A 16054-nucleotide genomic window follows, 5' to 3' on the forward strand; every position below is an offset into this window, starting at 1 on the left:
CCCTAAAATGTAATTTCTGTCATTATTTACTCACTCACATGTTGTCCCAAACCTCTATTAATTTCTTGTGCTGAACCCAAAGAAGATATTTTGAAGAATGAGGGTAACCAAACAGTTGCTGGTCCACATTGGCTTTGATAGAAAGAACAATCCTATGGAAGTCACTGAGGACCAGAAACTGCTTGCTTTTCCACCTTCTTCAAAATAGCATTTATGTTCAGCAGAAGAAAGAAACTCATTCAGGTTTAAAACAACTTTTGAGAAAATGATGGTATAAAAATAAAACATTATGACAGAATTGACAGATGACAGAATATTTATTTTTGGGGGAACTATTCATTTAACGTTAACAAAACACAAAGAGAAAAATCACTCTCTATTCTTGACTGAAAATCTTTAATACAGTTGCTTTAGGAATCAGTCTATCTAGTGTTTTATTTTTATATTTGTTCATTCAATTTCATTGAATGCTCTGCTAAATACACCTATTGTACCTGAAAATAAAGCACTGTTTGTTTTATTTGTATATTATGTGTATTTGTAATGTGTATCTTTGTTTTTATTTTTTAATAAGAAAGATGACAAAGATTTTTATCTTCGCCCACTTTGGCCTAAATATCTGCCATGTCTGTTTTTGTTGTTTTTTGTTACCTTGAAAGGCTTTGTCTTTCTAGTTTGGCTGTAATGCTCAGACAACTTGTAAAACCAACATGACAAAGAATCGTGATAAAACCGTGAATCGTGATATTTCAAAAAAAAAAATTGTGATATGATATTTTTCCCATATCGCCCACCCCTAGCTGGGCTACGATCAAGAAAAAGAGGTTTACTGTGAGCTCTGCAGATCAATGCCCACATATGCAGACAAGTACGTTAGAGAAAAGTTAACGTGTATGAAACCTATGGTATGAACATAATATAATGAATTGCTGTGTGACTACGGAGAATGAATCCTATGCAAAAGGTTTATTTGCACTTGTTTCATGTTTTTGCACAGTTTTGCTGCACTTTGCACTAAACCTTACCTTAAAAAAAAATAAATGTTATTCATGTTGTTCAAGCAAACTGTTCTTTTTCGTGATTATTGGGATCAATACCCGACGCGTTGACCTGGGCCAGTGAACTTCAAAAGACACTGGCCCGGAGGGCCAGAGGCAAATTTCCCTTATTGTCTACCCCTGTATTTGCAGCATTGTTTTTTTTTCTGATGTATTTTAGTGAAAGTAATCTATAATTTTGCCTCTCACCATGTTTCTGTTGTTGTTAAAATAAAATAACCACGGCAGCTCTTGAACTTGAGAGAGAGAAAGCGCGTTTAGCTTTAGATAAAAATACTAGAGTATATAGCACTGAAAGATATTTACCATAAACGACCCTGAGCGCTTGTTACATGAACCGCTCTGCTGTTGACGTGCTGCTCACTTAAAATGGTGCTGCTGTTACGGCTCGCGGTCCGGATGGATGCCGGGGTGCGGATGAGGTCCGCCTTTTGAAAATCAGTTATATAAGTATTTAAGGATAAAAGACTCGAGTTGCTTTTCCTCGAGTCGAGTAAAGTCTGGAGTCATTTCAGGTCAAGTCAAGTCTGAAGGCTATAAAAATGCGACTGGAGTCCAAGCCCATCTCTGCCTTGGGTTGCATCAGACACATTTTGTTTGCATTTATTGTTGTCTTATATTAAGTATCCTGATACACGTTATGCATAAACACCATTTTAAAGGAATATGAAAACATTCACTGTATAAGGAATCATTTTTGTGATTATTTATATAACATTATTACATATTGTGGTGAGTGGGGCGGGGCCGAGAGCCGTGGGAGCGGAGCGAGGCCGGTGGAGTTAATGATAATGAGCGACACCTGCGACACTCACCGGTCTCGAGTCCCACGGAGGAGCTCCGGAAGGATAAAAGGAGGAGTGAAGACAGTGGAAGATGAGAGAGGACCAGGCCTGGATTTTATTTTGTGTTTTGTGTGCGGCAGTCGTCCATGAGGGGCTGCCGCTGTACTTTTATGTTTGTTTATTTTGATTATTAAATGCGTGAATGTTTGCCGGTTCCCGCCTCCTTCTTCCCGACCTACGAACGTTGTTACACATATGTTATATAAAGCTTAAAGCATCAGAATCGGCATCGGTATCGGCCGATCACCATGACAAGAAATCGGTACTCGTATCGGCTGCAAAAGTCCTGATCGGAGCATCCCTAAAAACTAGCATTACAACATTAATAAAATACAAGGTTGAGGGATACATATTAAAAGTAACCCTCCCAATCCTGATAAAATAACACACCTTATAATGAAAGTTCACCTTTAGGTATGATTTATATTTGTATATGTATATATATACAGGGTTTGAAATTAACACCCACCAAATGCAGGTAAAAATCAGCTGTGGTGGGTAAAATCACTAGCCAATTTGGCGGTTACTTTTCGTAAGTTATGTTCACTCATTAATGTCTTGGGGAAGTTCATGCAAGCCAAGTCTGTGCAGGTTTAGCGCAAATAATGAACTCATGAGACAGCATGACATTATCGAGTATATTGCAAAAGCCAAACAAAACACACCTACAGCATGCACACATACACGGCGTGATGAAATCTGGTTAGACTAACTTAGTGTGCGTGCGCATTTAGAGTGTGTTCTTTCACTGCATGTTTCAGTCTATTAATAATATACATTCAAAATAATCACAATTCAAGATAAGGGGGCAGAAACTGTATATATTTATATCAATTCATATAGATATCACACGAAGAGTTAAAAAATCAGGTTACAAATGTGATATTGATTTTATACAACAGTTCAATAAACAATAAGTTAATATCAAGAGACTTATGTTTTAGACACCATATTGGCTGTTTTTTCTCTTTCGCCAACAAAAAAACATCCCAAACACAGTCACAGCGCTGTTTTGCATCTCTGAGCAACATGATGGTGTTTTGTTCCTGAATGAATCAACCATTTAAATGATTTGGTTCAATCACAACGAATTTCACATTTAAAGTATCTTTTCATTTTTAAAAAATAATTTCAAATATCAGTATTCAACATTTCATGTTTAAAATATCAAACCATTATTTATGCATTTGTAACTGCAGGTTAAAGCATCCCATGTCCCTCTAAGCTGCATTAACATGTGCAAATACATCTAAATGCCACTTCAGATGCATCTTCTGCAAAGATGAATTTTCTTGATAATAATTTCATTTGTTTAGTAACAGCCTAAACGTATTATTATAACTGACTGATTAAATGTAAGAGTTTAACTTTAGGAGTCAGCTGTCCACAGTAGTCCTTAAGATATCAGCACAATAACACACTCAGCAAAATGTTGTCTAATTATCATTATCGATACAATCCCAGAAAATACTGAGACATTTTTCTTTATCGCATATATATATACAGTGTTTGCGCTACATTCATTCTACCGTGGCGGCCCGCCACACCAAAAATCATCCCCGCCACGGCTGCAGCTTTTCAGTGACGTCACTCGATTCATTTACAGTCTGGTAATTTATAGTGGAGGAGACGTTAGTCACACACTAATTATTAAAAGGTGAGTATAATATAGAGCAAGCTTAAGTGTAATCATAGTAGTGGTGTACGTTATGTGTAACGATTCGATTCAAGCTCCAACATTACACAGTAGTTGTGAAACTGATCGCAGTTGATCCGTGGTCCGTACAGACCAGACCTCAAGGTTCGGTTCGCATGTGATTAACAGACTAATTGCAAAAATGAACCATCATAGAGTGAACATTTATCATTTGTATGTGTTTTATCTTGCCAATTTACACTTGAGTGATTTTAAGCCATTCCAGCGCAAGACGAGGAGAATAGAACTTATTTCAGTGTCCGTGCGCTGATTTCTGTGGCCACAGCTGCCGGACACGGCGCCCGTGCACAGATTTTTAAGCGCGCGTGAACACCGAGTTCATTCTTCATTCGCATTTCCTTGTGTTTGAACAGACTCATACATACAGAATTATGTGAAAATGGACGTCTCAACAATCATTCTTGATAACGCAGTCACTCATCTTCAGTGAACGAAAACAAGTTAGAAAGAAATAGCATGTGTATCATTATATTGGATCCGTGCATTCGGTCTTAAAGGGACAGCTGCCTATAAACACATGCTGTTATATATGACAGAAGAAAAGGGGCATGGTCCACGGGAAAATCATTGTGTCATTGTGACAAGAATGGCATGGAGAAATCAAGAGTTTGGAAACCACCAGCGACACCAGCAACCAACAACGACCTGATCGGCTGAGAAAACAGTAGTTGATGACAGACAAATCATAAAAGCTGTGAAAATGAACCCTAAAAGACGTGTCTGTAAAATCACCAACAACTTCCAGAAAGCTGGGGTGATGCTCTGACAATCTACTGTCCTCAGGAGACTTTGACACAGAATTACAGATGCTACACAGCAAGATGCAAACCTCTGACCAGCACCAAACATAGAAAGACAAGATTAGAGTTTGCAAAAAAGCACAAAGGTGAGCCAGAAGAGTTTTGGAACTGTGTTTATGGACCGATGAGACAAAGATGAACCTTTATCTGAGTGATGGGAAAGCAAAAAGTGATGCGACAGCAAAGATGTGGAGAAAAAAGGGAACTGCAATGATCCCAAGCATACAGCCTCATCTGTAAAGCATGGTGGAGGTGGTGTCATGGCATGGGCATGCATGCTGTCTCTTGTACAAAATAAAAGCATTTAAAAGCAAACTTCCTGATTAAACATTAAAGTACACTAGTGTGAGAAACAGTGCAAATTTTCTTAATTTTTTATTTCATATTATGAAAATTATTCATAAAAAATGCTTTTTTCACTCAAAAAATTAGGTGCCTACTTTCGGACAAATGAGGCTTACGATTAATCAGAAGCAAATTAATTAGAAACACAAAACCAGTCCTAAATGAAAGAAAAAAAGTTGACAAAAAGATTGAATCCAATATTTGGTGATAATATAGCATAATGACAGATTTATAAGCAGTTGTTTGGAGTCCGGTCATTTTTGACCGGGAACACAACGAGTGTCACCCACAAAAAATTACAAAAATTCTAAAAAAATTAATGAGAAGTCCCTATGTGCACAAAGACAGCAAGTTTGAGTCCAATGCGATAATGTTAACTAGTATTTTCAGGAAAAAGAAAAAAATATTCGGGTCAATTTGACCCGAACACAACCAGAGGGTTAATCATATTTGTAAATGTCTTAACTCCACAACCAACAGAGCAATTTTGTCTTTACTGTTCCAATACTTATACATATACACACACAGTGCCCTCCATATATATATATATATATATATATATATATATATATATATATATACACACACACAGAAAGTTTTAAATTACTACTTTAAAATGAAATAATTCAAATCGAAAGTAGAAACTCTTTCAGTAATCCGTAAAGATGCATTTCTCGCTGAAGTCACGTCCAGTGAGGAGATGACGAGTCATGTTTTTAATCACCATAATTGATGGATGTCTAAAATATAAAAATAAGGAAAACCCTAAAACAGGCCCAATTACAATTTGCGTTTTGTTTTATAATTCTATATCATTTAAAAATGAAACACAAATTATAATGGCATAGGTTACAGTTGGGCAAAAAAGTATTTAGTCAGCCACCAATTGTGCAAGTTCTCCCGCTTAAAAAGATGAGAGAGGCCTGTAATTTTCATCATAGGTACACTTCAACTATGAGAGACAGAATGGGGGGAAAGAATCCAGGAAATCACATTGTAGGATTTTTAATGAATTAATTGGTAAATTCCTCTGTAAAATAAGTATTTGGTCATCTACAAACAAGCAAGATTTCTGTCTCTCACAGACCTGTAACTTCTTCTTTAAGCGGCTCCTCTGTCCTCCACTCGTTACCTGTATTAATGACACCTGTTTGAACTCGTTATCAGTATAAAAGACACCTGTCCACAACCTCAAACAGTCACACTCCAAACTCCACTATGGCCAAGACCAAAGAGCTGTCGAAGGACACCAGAAACACAATTGTAGACCTGCACCAGGCTGGGAAGACTGAATCTGCAATAGACAAGCAGCTTGGTGTGAAGAAATCAACTGTGGGAGCAATTATTAGAAAATGGAAGACATACAAGACCACTGATAATCTCCCTCGATCTGGGGCTCCACGCAAGATCTCACCCCGTGGGGTCAAAATGATCACAACAACGGTGAGCAAAAATCCCAGAACCACACGGGGGACCTAGTGAATGACCTGCAGAGAGCTGGGACCAAAGTAACAAAGGCTACCATCAGTAACACACTACGCCGCCAGGGACTCAAATCCTGCAGTGCCAGACGCGTCCCCCTGCTTAAGCCAGTACATGTCCGGCCCGTCTGAAGCTTGCTAGAGAGCATTTGGATGATCCAGAAGAGGATTGGGAGAATGTCATATGGTCAGATGAAACCAAAATAGAACTCAACTCGTCGTGTTTGGAGGAGAAAGAATGCTGAGTTCATCCAAAGAACACCATACCTACTGTGAAGCATGGGGGTGGAAACATATGCTTTGGGGCTGTTTTTCTGCAAAGGGACCAGGACGACTGATCCGTGTAAAGGAAAGAATGAATGGGGCCATGTATCGTGAGATTTTGAGTGAAAACCTCCTTCCATCAGCAAGGGCATTGAAGATGAAACGTGGCTGGGTCTTTCAGCATGACAATGATCCCAAACACACCGCCCGGGCAACGAAGGAGTGGCTTCGTAAGAAGCATTTCAAGGTCCTGGAGTGGCCTAGCCAGTCTCCAGATCTCAACCCCATAGAAAATCTTTGGAGGGAGTTGAAAGTCCGTGTTGCCCAGCGACAGCCCCAAAACATCACTGCTCTAGAGGAGATCTGCATGGAGGAATGGGCCAAAATACCAGCAACAGTGTGTGAAAACCTTCTGAAGACTTACAGAAAACGTCTGACCTCTGTCATTGCCAACAAAGGGTATATAACAAAGTATTGAGATCAACTTTTGTTATTGACCAAATTTTATTTTATTTTCCACCATAATTTGCAAATAAATTCATAAAAAATCCTACAATGTGATTTCCTGGATTCTTTCCCCCCATTCTGTCTCTCATAGTTGAAGTATACCTATGATGAAAATTACAGGCCTCTCTCATCTTTTTAAGAGGGAGAACTTGCACAATTGGTGGCTGACTAAATACTTTTTTGTCCAACTGTATATGTAAAACTAGCTTGTAATTGTATAGATTTTTATTTTACTCTTTTCTGAATACTGTCTGATATGTGAATCATTTAGCCTCTTATTTTTTAAGGGAAAGGGGAAGTGGTGTGTGGCCCATCCAAGTGCACACTCAGTAGTGAACACACACCCGGAGCAGTGGGCAGCCATGCTGCAGCGCCCGGGGAGCAGTTGGGGGTTCGGTGCCTTGCTCAAGGGCACCTCAGTCGTGGTATTGAGGGTGGAGAGAGCGCTGGACATTCACTCCCCCCACCTACAATTCCTGCCGGCCGGAGACTCGAACCTGCAACCTTTGGATTACAAGTCCAACTCTCTAACCATTAGGCCACGACTTCCCCTCGTTGTAATCCATGCAGAAAATGCTTTAAAAACAGCTTTAAAAATTACTTTATTGCATTCCAGATGTTTTTAAAGAACTTTTCACTATAAATTTTAAGGGTAAACTAGCTTGAATGCAAAACTTTGTCATGAATTCGTTGTATTCCCATTGGTAAAATAGCCTAATTAATTGTTGTAGGCTAACCCGATCTCATGATAAAGGTGCGTATAGCACAATTTTCTGTTTTTATTTGGCACAATATTTATATAGAAATTGACTTTGGCATGCAAAAGACTGATAAATTCATAATTACTGGCATGGCCGGTTCAGTCAACAGAGATACGGGACATATAGCTACTACCTGCTGAAGTGTTTGCAAGGCAAATCTCAGCTCAGCCGTAGCCCTGCATTAGGCTACTGTCTGTGTGCCCAGCCCTCCATGTCAAATAAAACCACTTCCATTAGCACACGCAAAAAATATCTTTCAGTTCTATAGAGCTGGACATCTGAATAAAGATCAAATGAGTGAGGTTAGCTTTGAGAATGAAAACTGACCTGTTTGTTCCTCAGTATCTTTCAGACTGAATACTTCTTCAATCCTGAAGTCTTCACTCTCCTCTTTAATAAACGCCATCTTTGTTTGATCCTCAGTATCTTCATGTTTGACTCTGAATGCTTCTTCAGCTTTCACGTCTTCGCTCTCCTCTTTAATAAACGCCATCTTTAAGTGTGTCCCGTGGATCTCAGTCTCTTCAGCAGGAGTTTTTTTGGACGCTCAGTTCTGTTTAAGATGAAAGAAAGAGAAATAAACCCAACCCTGCTGAAAAAAAACAATAGATCCCTGCCCAAAACACAATAGGAAATGTAATGGATGTGGTTATGATGGGACTTGTATTGGTTTTAATGGAAACTATAATGGTGTCTACTGGTGTGTGATGGATTCTATTGGTGGGATGTTAAATCCTATTGGAAAAATGCCCAAAACACACTAAAAAAGGAATTTGGTAATGGCTTTACTGGGAAAAGCTAATGGTTTATAATGGTATTTTAATGGAAACCATTGGGATTTCTGTGATGGTTTCTATAGTTTTTTTAGCAGTTCTGGGTGTGTCTCAATCAGCTCTAGCTCAGTAGTCAGCGCACTAGTGAGGGAGTCAGAGCGAGGGGACTTAAATCACCTCATTAGACACTAAAAACTAGCATTACTACATTAATAAAATATGAGGTTGAGGAATACATTTTAAAAGTAACCCTCCCAATCCTGATAAAATAACACACCTTAGGCTATAATGAAAGTTCACCTTTAGGTATGATGTATATTTGGTATCTAATGATTTAATAGACAATGAAAACACTTTCTCTTGGTTTAAGTTAAGTTTTCATTAAACACGTTTGTGTCGAATTAAACGATTTTGACCCGCATGTGACGTCAGCGAGTCATTTTGTGAATCATTTGACTCAATTGACTCGGAGTCTAATAAGCTCGGTGACTCGATACGTTTATAATAAACTGATTCACGATATACTCGCCTTTTGTGTTACTCGTGTGTGTGGATGCGTTTTAATCACACAAAATAACCTTAAGAACTTTTAAATTAAGCATTAATGTGTTACAGTAAATAATGAACAGTTGATTCTGTATCGCTCGTAAAACTTTAAAAGTTGAACAGTTTCTACACGTTAAATGCAAACAAACCTTTCTTCAGTCAAATCACAGCGATGCAGCAGCGCGGCGCATCCTCATGACGTCACATCACCACACCAAAATAAAAGTCCTGCTCACACTGCTGTCTAATGCATAGAACAAATGTGATAATAAAAAAAAAAACGAGTGTATGAGTTTATAAAATACATTATTTTGTCAGCGTGAAATGCAAAAAGGTTAGTATTTTTCTCATTTTAAAAATGTGGACATATTAAGTTTGAGTCTAAAAAAATACCTGAAAATAGCTATATAAAATGTCTAAAAAAAATTAAGATTTATTTGTTTTCATTATATTTTCACAATCTTTAAAGAATTATTGACATTATTTGGGTCACTTTTTCAAGTTTAAAGCCATAAACTGATCGATGAAAAATTATAGCCATAAGCCATAGACAAACACTTATGTTTAAGGGTTGAAACTCTGATAAGTTTCTCTACATTCTCAAACATCATATATTTTTATATTTTGTATTACACTTCAAATGTATTGTGTGAGCAGGGCAAGAATGGCTGTGTCATCAGAGTATTTTAAGAATTATATGCTGGGTGATGGGCTGATGTTGTTGTTTGTGTAAAGTGTGTACAAGAAAGGACTTAACACAGAGCCCTGTGGTGCTCCAGTGTTTATGGTGAGAGCAGAAGATGTGACTGAGCCCAGCTGTGCTACTTGCTGCCTGTTGCTGAGGAAATTGTATATAAGATGAATCAGTATATATAAGATGAGTGGGAATATTGAGATGATGCAGCTTCTGAATCATCAGATGCATTTGGATGGAGAGCTGAAGTCAACAAAAAGTATCCGAGAAAAGTTGGCAGGAGAATCTGAAGGAGGAGATGGAGCAGACAGGCTACAGCGTCCTCTGTACCCCTTTAAGCCATATAGGCAAATTGGAGGAGGTCCAGTTGTAAATTGGCAGCTGGCAAGATGGTTTTCAGCAACAGCTTCTCCAGGCATTTCACAATTATAAATGTGAGGGCAACAGGTCGGTAGTAGTTGAGCTCCGTGGGCTGTGGCTTCTTGGGGACAGGGATTATGATGGACGTTTTCCAGATGGAAGGTATGGTGGCAGTGAAGTAGGGCTCACTGAAGAGTGAGTGAAAAATAGCTGAGAGCTCTTGAGAGTAGTTCTTCAGCACCTGTGCTGAGATGCCGTCGGGACCCGGGGCCTTGCCCAGCTTACATCTGCTGAGCTGGCACCTCACATCTTTCACACTGAAGGGGGATGCTTCATCAGGGTCTGAAGGAGGGAAGGCTCTCAAAAGTTTTTCACATTCAGTTGAAAAATTCTGCTTGTCAAGATTTAATAAGGAGTTCTTTTACAAATAGTTCTAGATAGGGATGTAACGATTACCGGTTTGACGATATATCATGATAAAATTCTCCACGGTTAGTATTACCGTTTCATATTTTAATTATCATTAAAACCGTATTCAATTACCACGATCTGAACAACTCATGATAAATAAATACTGTCCAGCATAAAGCAGAGTGTAACAGTGTCACGAGCGCACGGCAGCAGAGTAACGTTAGTTTCATTCTGAGTGAAAACAGGCCGGAAAAGCTGGGAGGTTTTAAAAGAGTGCTGAGGGAATTATACAAATGAATATATCACTGAATTAATTATATGAATGTACCTCTGAAGGATCTGACTGTCTTCAGAAACGATTCGATGGCATTTTGTTTTCATCTCAGCTCCATGTAATACCTAAAGGAAGTGTTCTTAAACACAATACTGCTTTGTTCGCGGAGTTCACGGGAATCAGCTGTAATTCAGCTTTTCCATAGAAAGCGCCGCCTGCTGTCAGAGAGTGGATTTACAGACACTTATTTACATTCAGTCTGTGTGCAGATTCTGTCTGGCCAAAAAACACACCAAATGTGCATGCCCTGCTGTAAATTTGAACCGGTTGATGAAAAACAAGCTTATGTGGATTCTACACATTTAAACAATTCAGATAAGCTATATAGAATTATTTATGGAGCAGATAAGTGGATAGAGAGTTGGACTTGTAACCTGAAGGTCGTGGGTTCGAGTCTCGGGCCGGCAGGGATTGTAGGTGGAGGAGTGAATAACCAACACTCTCTCCACCCTCAATACCACGACTGAGGTGAGACCCTTGAGCAAGCCACCGAACCCCCAACTGCTCCCCGGGCGCCGCAGCATTGGCTGTCCACTGCTCCAGGTGTGTGTTCACTACTGAGTGTACACTTGGATGGGTTACATGCAGAGCACTAATTCTGAGTATGGGTCACCATACGTGGCCACACACCACTTTCCCTTCCCCTTCCCCTTATTAATCAATTATCATTTTGACTTAACTCTTTTCTTTATGGCTGAAATGTTAGGTTTACCTTTATATGAAACTTTTTCAAAGCATTATTTGAACATTTACATTATTTATTTGAACATGCTATTAAACTGGTGTCAGTCAAGCTGTCATTTAAAATCCAGACCTCATTGGTAATGTTATTGTTTTAGTGATTATGCACACAAAAAGTCATTTTATTTGTTGTTTGTTGATTTAAGTATAAAACTTGGTGAAGTGATTTATGTTAAACAAATCATTTGTTAAATATCTTTACAGAAAAAATGCATGAGCTAAACCTACATCTTGTACAAACCTGTCTTGTACATATTTTCAGAAATAATACAAGGTAAATGCTTTAAAAAAATCTCAAAAGTCAAGGTAATCCTTACAAGTGAGAAGAGTTTCACATATCCAAAAGACCTGAAACGTCATATGCAATTTACATGTGAAAATAAAACTTCTGTGTTCTGAGTGTAGTAAGGTTTACAAAGTGGAACATTTTCAGAAATCACCTGCACATGTGAAAGGCTTATCTGTCAACCTCTGTCAAGCTCCTGAAGTTTGCGGACGACACTACCGTCATCGGCCTCATCCAGGACGGAGACAAGTCTGCTTACAGACAGGAGGTTAAGGAGCTAGCTGTCTGGTGCAGTCAACAGTGGAGATGATAGTAGACTTCAGGAGAAACCCCCCTGCTCTCCCCCCACTCACCATCATGAACAGCACTGTGACTGCAGTGGAGTCATTCAGATTCCTGGGCACCACCATCTCTCAGGACCTGAAGTGGGATATTCACATTGACTCCATTGTCAGGAAGGCCCAGCAGAGGTTGTACTTTCTTCGCCAGCTGAGGAAGTTCAACCTGCCACAGGACTTACTGAAACAGTTCTACTCTGCCATCATCGAGTCTGTCCTGTGTTCATCTATAACTGTTTGGTTTGGCTCAGCAAATCTGACCTCAGAAGACTACATCGGACAGTCAGGACTGCTGAGAGGATTATTGGTGACCCTCTACCCAACCTCCAAGATCTTTATATCTCCAGAGTGAGGAAAAGGGCTAAGAAAGTCACTCTGGACCCCTCACACCCAGCTCACTGTCTCTTTGAACTGTTGCCCTCTGGCCGGCGCTACAGGTCACTGAGCACCAGAACAGCCAGACACAAGAACAGCCGTATCCCACCTGAACAACACATAACATACCTCAGTGCTGTACATCTGTAAATAACTCCTCAAATCTTCATCCGTACATAGGATATATGCACATTCACAGTTCTGTCTATGGACATTTTTTCTTTTCTGTATATTTTTATTTTTATTACTGTTGTTATTTATAATTTATTGTCTATTCTCTTCATTATTAGTGTTTATATTACCTTAATTATATGTTGTCTGCACTATGTTTGTACTTTCTGTACTGGAAGCTTCTAACACCAAGACAAGTTATTTGTGTGTGTAAACACTCTTGGCAATAAAGCTCTTTCTGATTCTGATTCACATTACCTCTGGAGTATTTAATTAGGAGTAGGGTTGAAGCTAAACTCTTCTGGACAGTGGCCCTCCAGGACCGAAGTTGCCCATCCCTGTATTAGATGAATAAACTTACATGTTCTGTTAAATGACACAATGTAAATGAAAAGCTATGAATAAAAGAAAACTATAAAAAAATTACATTGCATTATTTGATTCATTTTTAATTAAAGAATGCCCAGGTAAACATGTTTTCAATTTCTTGTCTAAGAGTTAGAATTATGTTAGTATAGACACGGATCACGATAAGCTTAAATTAAAAATTAATGAACGTTAAATGAAAGGATGCTAGGTCAATTGCAGACACCTTTAAAAAGGCAAGAGGACGACCCCTGGTACCAAGGCTGAAAAAGGACAGGATTAAAGCCCCATTGACACCAAGAACAATAAGTATAAAGATAACAATATTAGCGTCCACACCAGTGAATGATATCGTCAGTTTAGCACATGCTCGTCTGCCGCTTTAAGTTCTTGAGCTAGTTGTAGCAGGACTGTTTCTGATTGGGTATCAGTGTTTGTATTGTTCATCAGCTGGAAAAAAAAATCGTTCTGAAAGTGAATCCAATTATATAATTTCTCTGTGCCTTTAACGTTATAGCTGTGGTGTGGACTCTGCTATTCTTTAATATTTAGAACTATTGGACACACCAAGCCAGTTTCAAAGAAATAGTGGCGACAAAAGCCGATTGTGTTGTCACCTCATGTTGGCTGTATCTGGACCAATAAAACTGTGCTTGAACACACTGCAGAGATTACAGCCGATTACAGTCTATAACAGCAGGTATCATTAGCCTAGATTAATCATTCAAAAGGAGAAACCGAAACAAGGATATAAGATATATACACAGATAAACAATGCACTTTTCTTACCATTTCGAATATCAGTTAATTTGATAACTTTATTAATTTTAAGCGGCTCATGTTATAAAAATATTCGCATATTGCTATGATCAGGTAAGATAATGTAACATTAGAAGAGCCTTCTGTCTGTGCACTCTTGACTTGCTTGCTCATTTTCATCAGTTTTACTTTAATTCTTGTGCACTGACTTGTTTGCTAAACTGAACATCCAATCAGAGTTCTCATTCTCGCTGATGCCAATTCAACATACTGAATTGGGTGAACTACTGCCAACGTGAACCCAATGAGATCCATCACACCACCAAAAGTAGCCCGACAGACACTCGCCAATGGCCTGACATTGGCCGACCGTTGGTTTGGTGTGTCCCGGCCTTATGAATTTGTCCTGTTACTGCATATTTTGTTGAGAATCCTTTGCAGGCAATGACTGCCTTAAGTCTGGGACTCATGGACATCACCAAAGACTGGGTTTCCTCCTTTGTGATGCTTTGCCATGCCTTTACTGCAGCTGACTTCAGTTGTTGTTTGTTGTGGCTCTTTCTGCCTTTAGTTTGTCTTCAGTAAGTGAAATGCATGCTCAATTGGGTTGAGATCAGGAGATTTACTTGATCATTGCATAATAATCCACTTTTTACCTTCAAAAACTCCTGGGTTGCTTTTGCTGTATGTTTTGGGTCATTGTCCATGTGTACTATGAAGTAGAGCCCTGCGCGGGACTGTTTTCTTAGACCCGCACCCACCCGCTCCCGCGGAATTTCTGACCAGGACCACCCGCTCCCGCAACCTGCGTGTTCCACTCCCGCCCGTGCCTGCAATGTTTGTGTCCACTCCCGCGGACTTTCTCTCAGAGCTTGTGAAAATGTCGGCTACACAAATAGCCTACTCAAATATTCGTTCAACTTAACATCCAATAGCAGGCTTTAAACATGAATGTGTTTAAATAAGATGAACTAATGCTAAACCAAAGCACCACATGTGACAAAAACTTTGGGTATTTTTTATTAGCGTTATAAAACATTAACCGTTAAAACAAATAGCAGCACCTCAGTTTTTAAAAGTAGTCTACTGCTTGATACACAAGCACCAAACGATTTACTAAACAAACAGTTTAAAGGTCATTGCACACCCAGTTCAAAATTTTTGCACGTTAAAAAATAAATACGACCTCACATTATGTCAGTCAAGTTTACACACTGCCTCCGAAACTTTCGTCCGTCATAAAAAAATTCGCATCAGGTTCAATTTCTGCGTTTTCGCATCCATAGCATGCATTTTGATAGAATGAGGAATACGAAAACAAAAAAACGCACGTGAAAATTTCAGACTCAGCGTTCAATGACCAACTGTTGACAAACAGTTTAAGTAAGCTAAATAAGCCAAAGCAAAATATTAAATAACTTTAACTTAACTACACAGAACTTAGAATATAGGTGTGCCGTCTCAGGGCAGAGGTGCCAGATTTATGTCCTTGTGCACGCAACTTAAGTTTAACTCTTTTCCATTTTTTTTCAGTGACAATTGAGAATTATTTCCAGATGTCTGACTTGCCTTGCTTTGCTTTTGTCAGGTAAACAGCCGCTTTAATTTTCTTCTCAATGTAATGTGTTGACTCTATTCAACATTTCTATTACACACCAAATCTCACCGTTCCATGCGGGTCTCCTGTGAAATTTTCTGACTGCCCACTCCCGCCCGCAGCAAAGGTAAAACCGCCCGCTCCCACGAGATTTGCTCCACCATGTTTCACAGATGATGTTGTACAGTGCATCCAGAAAGTATTCACAACGCTTCACTTTTTCCACATTTTGTTATGTTACAGCCTTATTCCAAAATGGATTAAATTAATTATTTTCTTCAAAATGCTACAAACAATACTCCATAATGACAACGTGAAAGAAGTTTGTTTGAAATCTTTTCAGATTTATTAAAAATAAAAAATTATAAAAATCACATTCACAGCCTTTGACATGACACAAAAAATTGAGCTCAGGTGCATCCTGTTTCCATTGATCATCCTTGAGATGTTAATACAACTTGATTGGAGTCCACCTGTGGTAAATTCAGTTGATTGGACATGATTTGGAAAGGCATACACCTGTTT

General features: G+C 38.9%; 1 protein-coding gene across 1 annotated transcript in view; it reads right to left on the reverse strand.

Moving 5' to 3' along the window:
- The window catches only part of LOC306883953 (uncharacterized protein), a 41089-nt gene extending 31776 nt beyond the window's left edge, over positions 1-9313 (reverse strand). The window contains exons 1-2 of the mRNA XM_079439497.1: positions 9247-9313; positions 8106-8331 (exon numbers count right to left, since the gene is read on the reverse strand). Of these exons, the coding sequence (XP_079295623.1) occupies positions 8106-8271 (166 nt within the window). The 5' untranslated portion in view covers positions 8272-8331; positions 9247-9313. The remainder of the gene's footprint in view (positions 1-8105; positions 8332-9246) is intronic.
- Between the last annotated feature and the right edge of the window lie 6741 nt (positions 9314-16054).

The sequence above is a fragment of the Barbus barbus genome (assembly GCF_936440315.1).
Source record: "Barbus barbus genome assembly, chromosome: 18".
In the NCBI taxonomy this organism is placed as follows: Eukaryota; Metazoa; Chordata; class Actinopteri; order Cypriniformes; family Cyprinidae; genus Barbus; species Barbus barbus.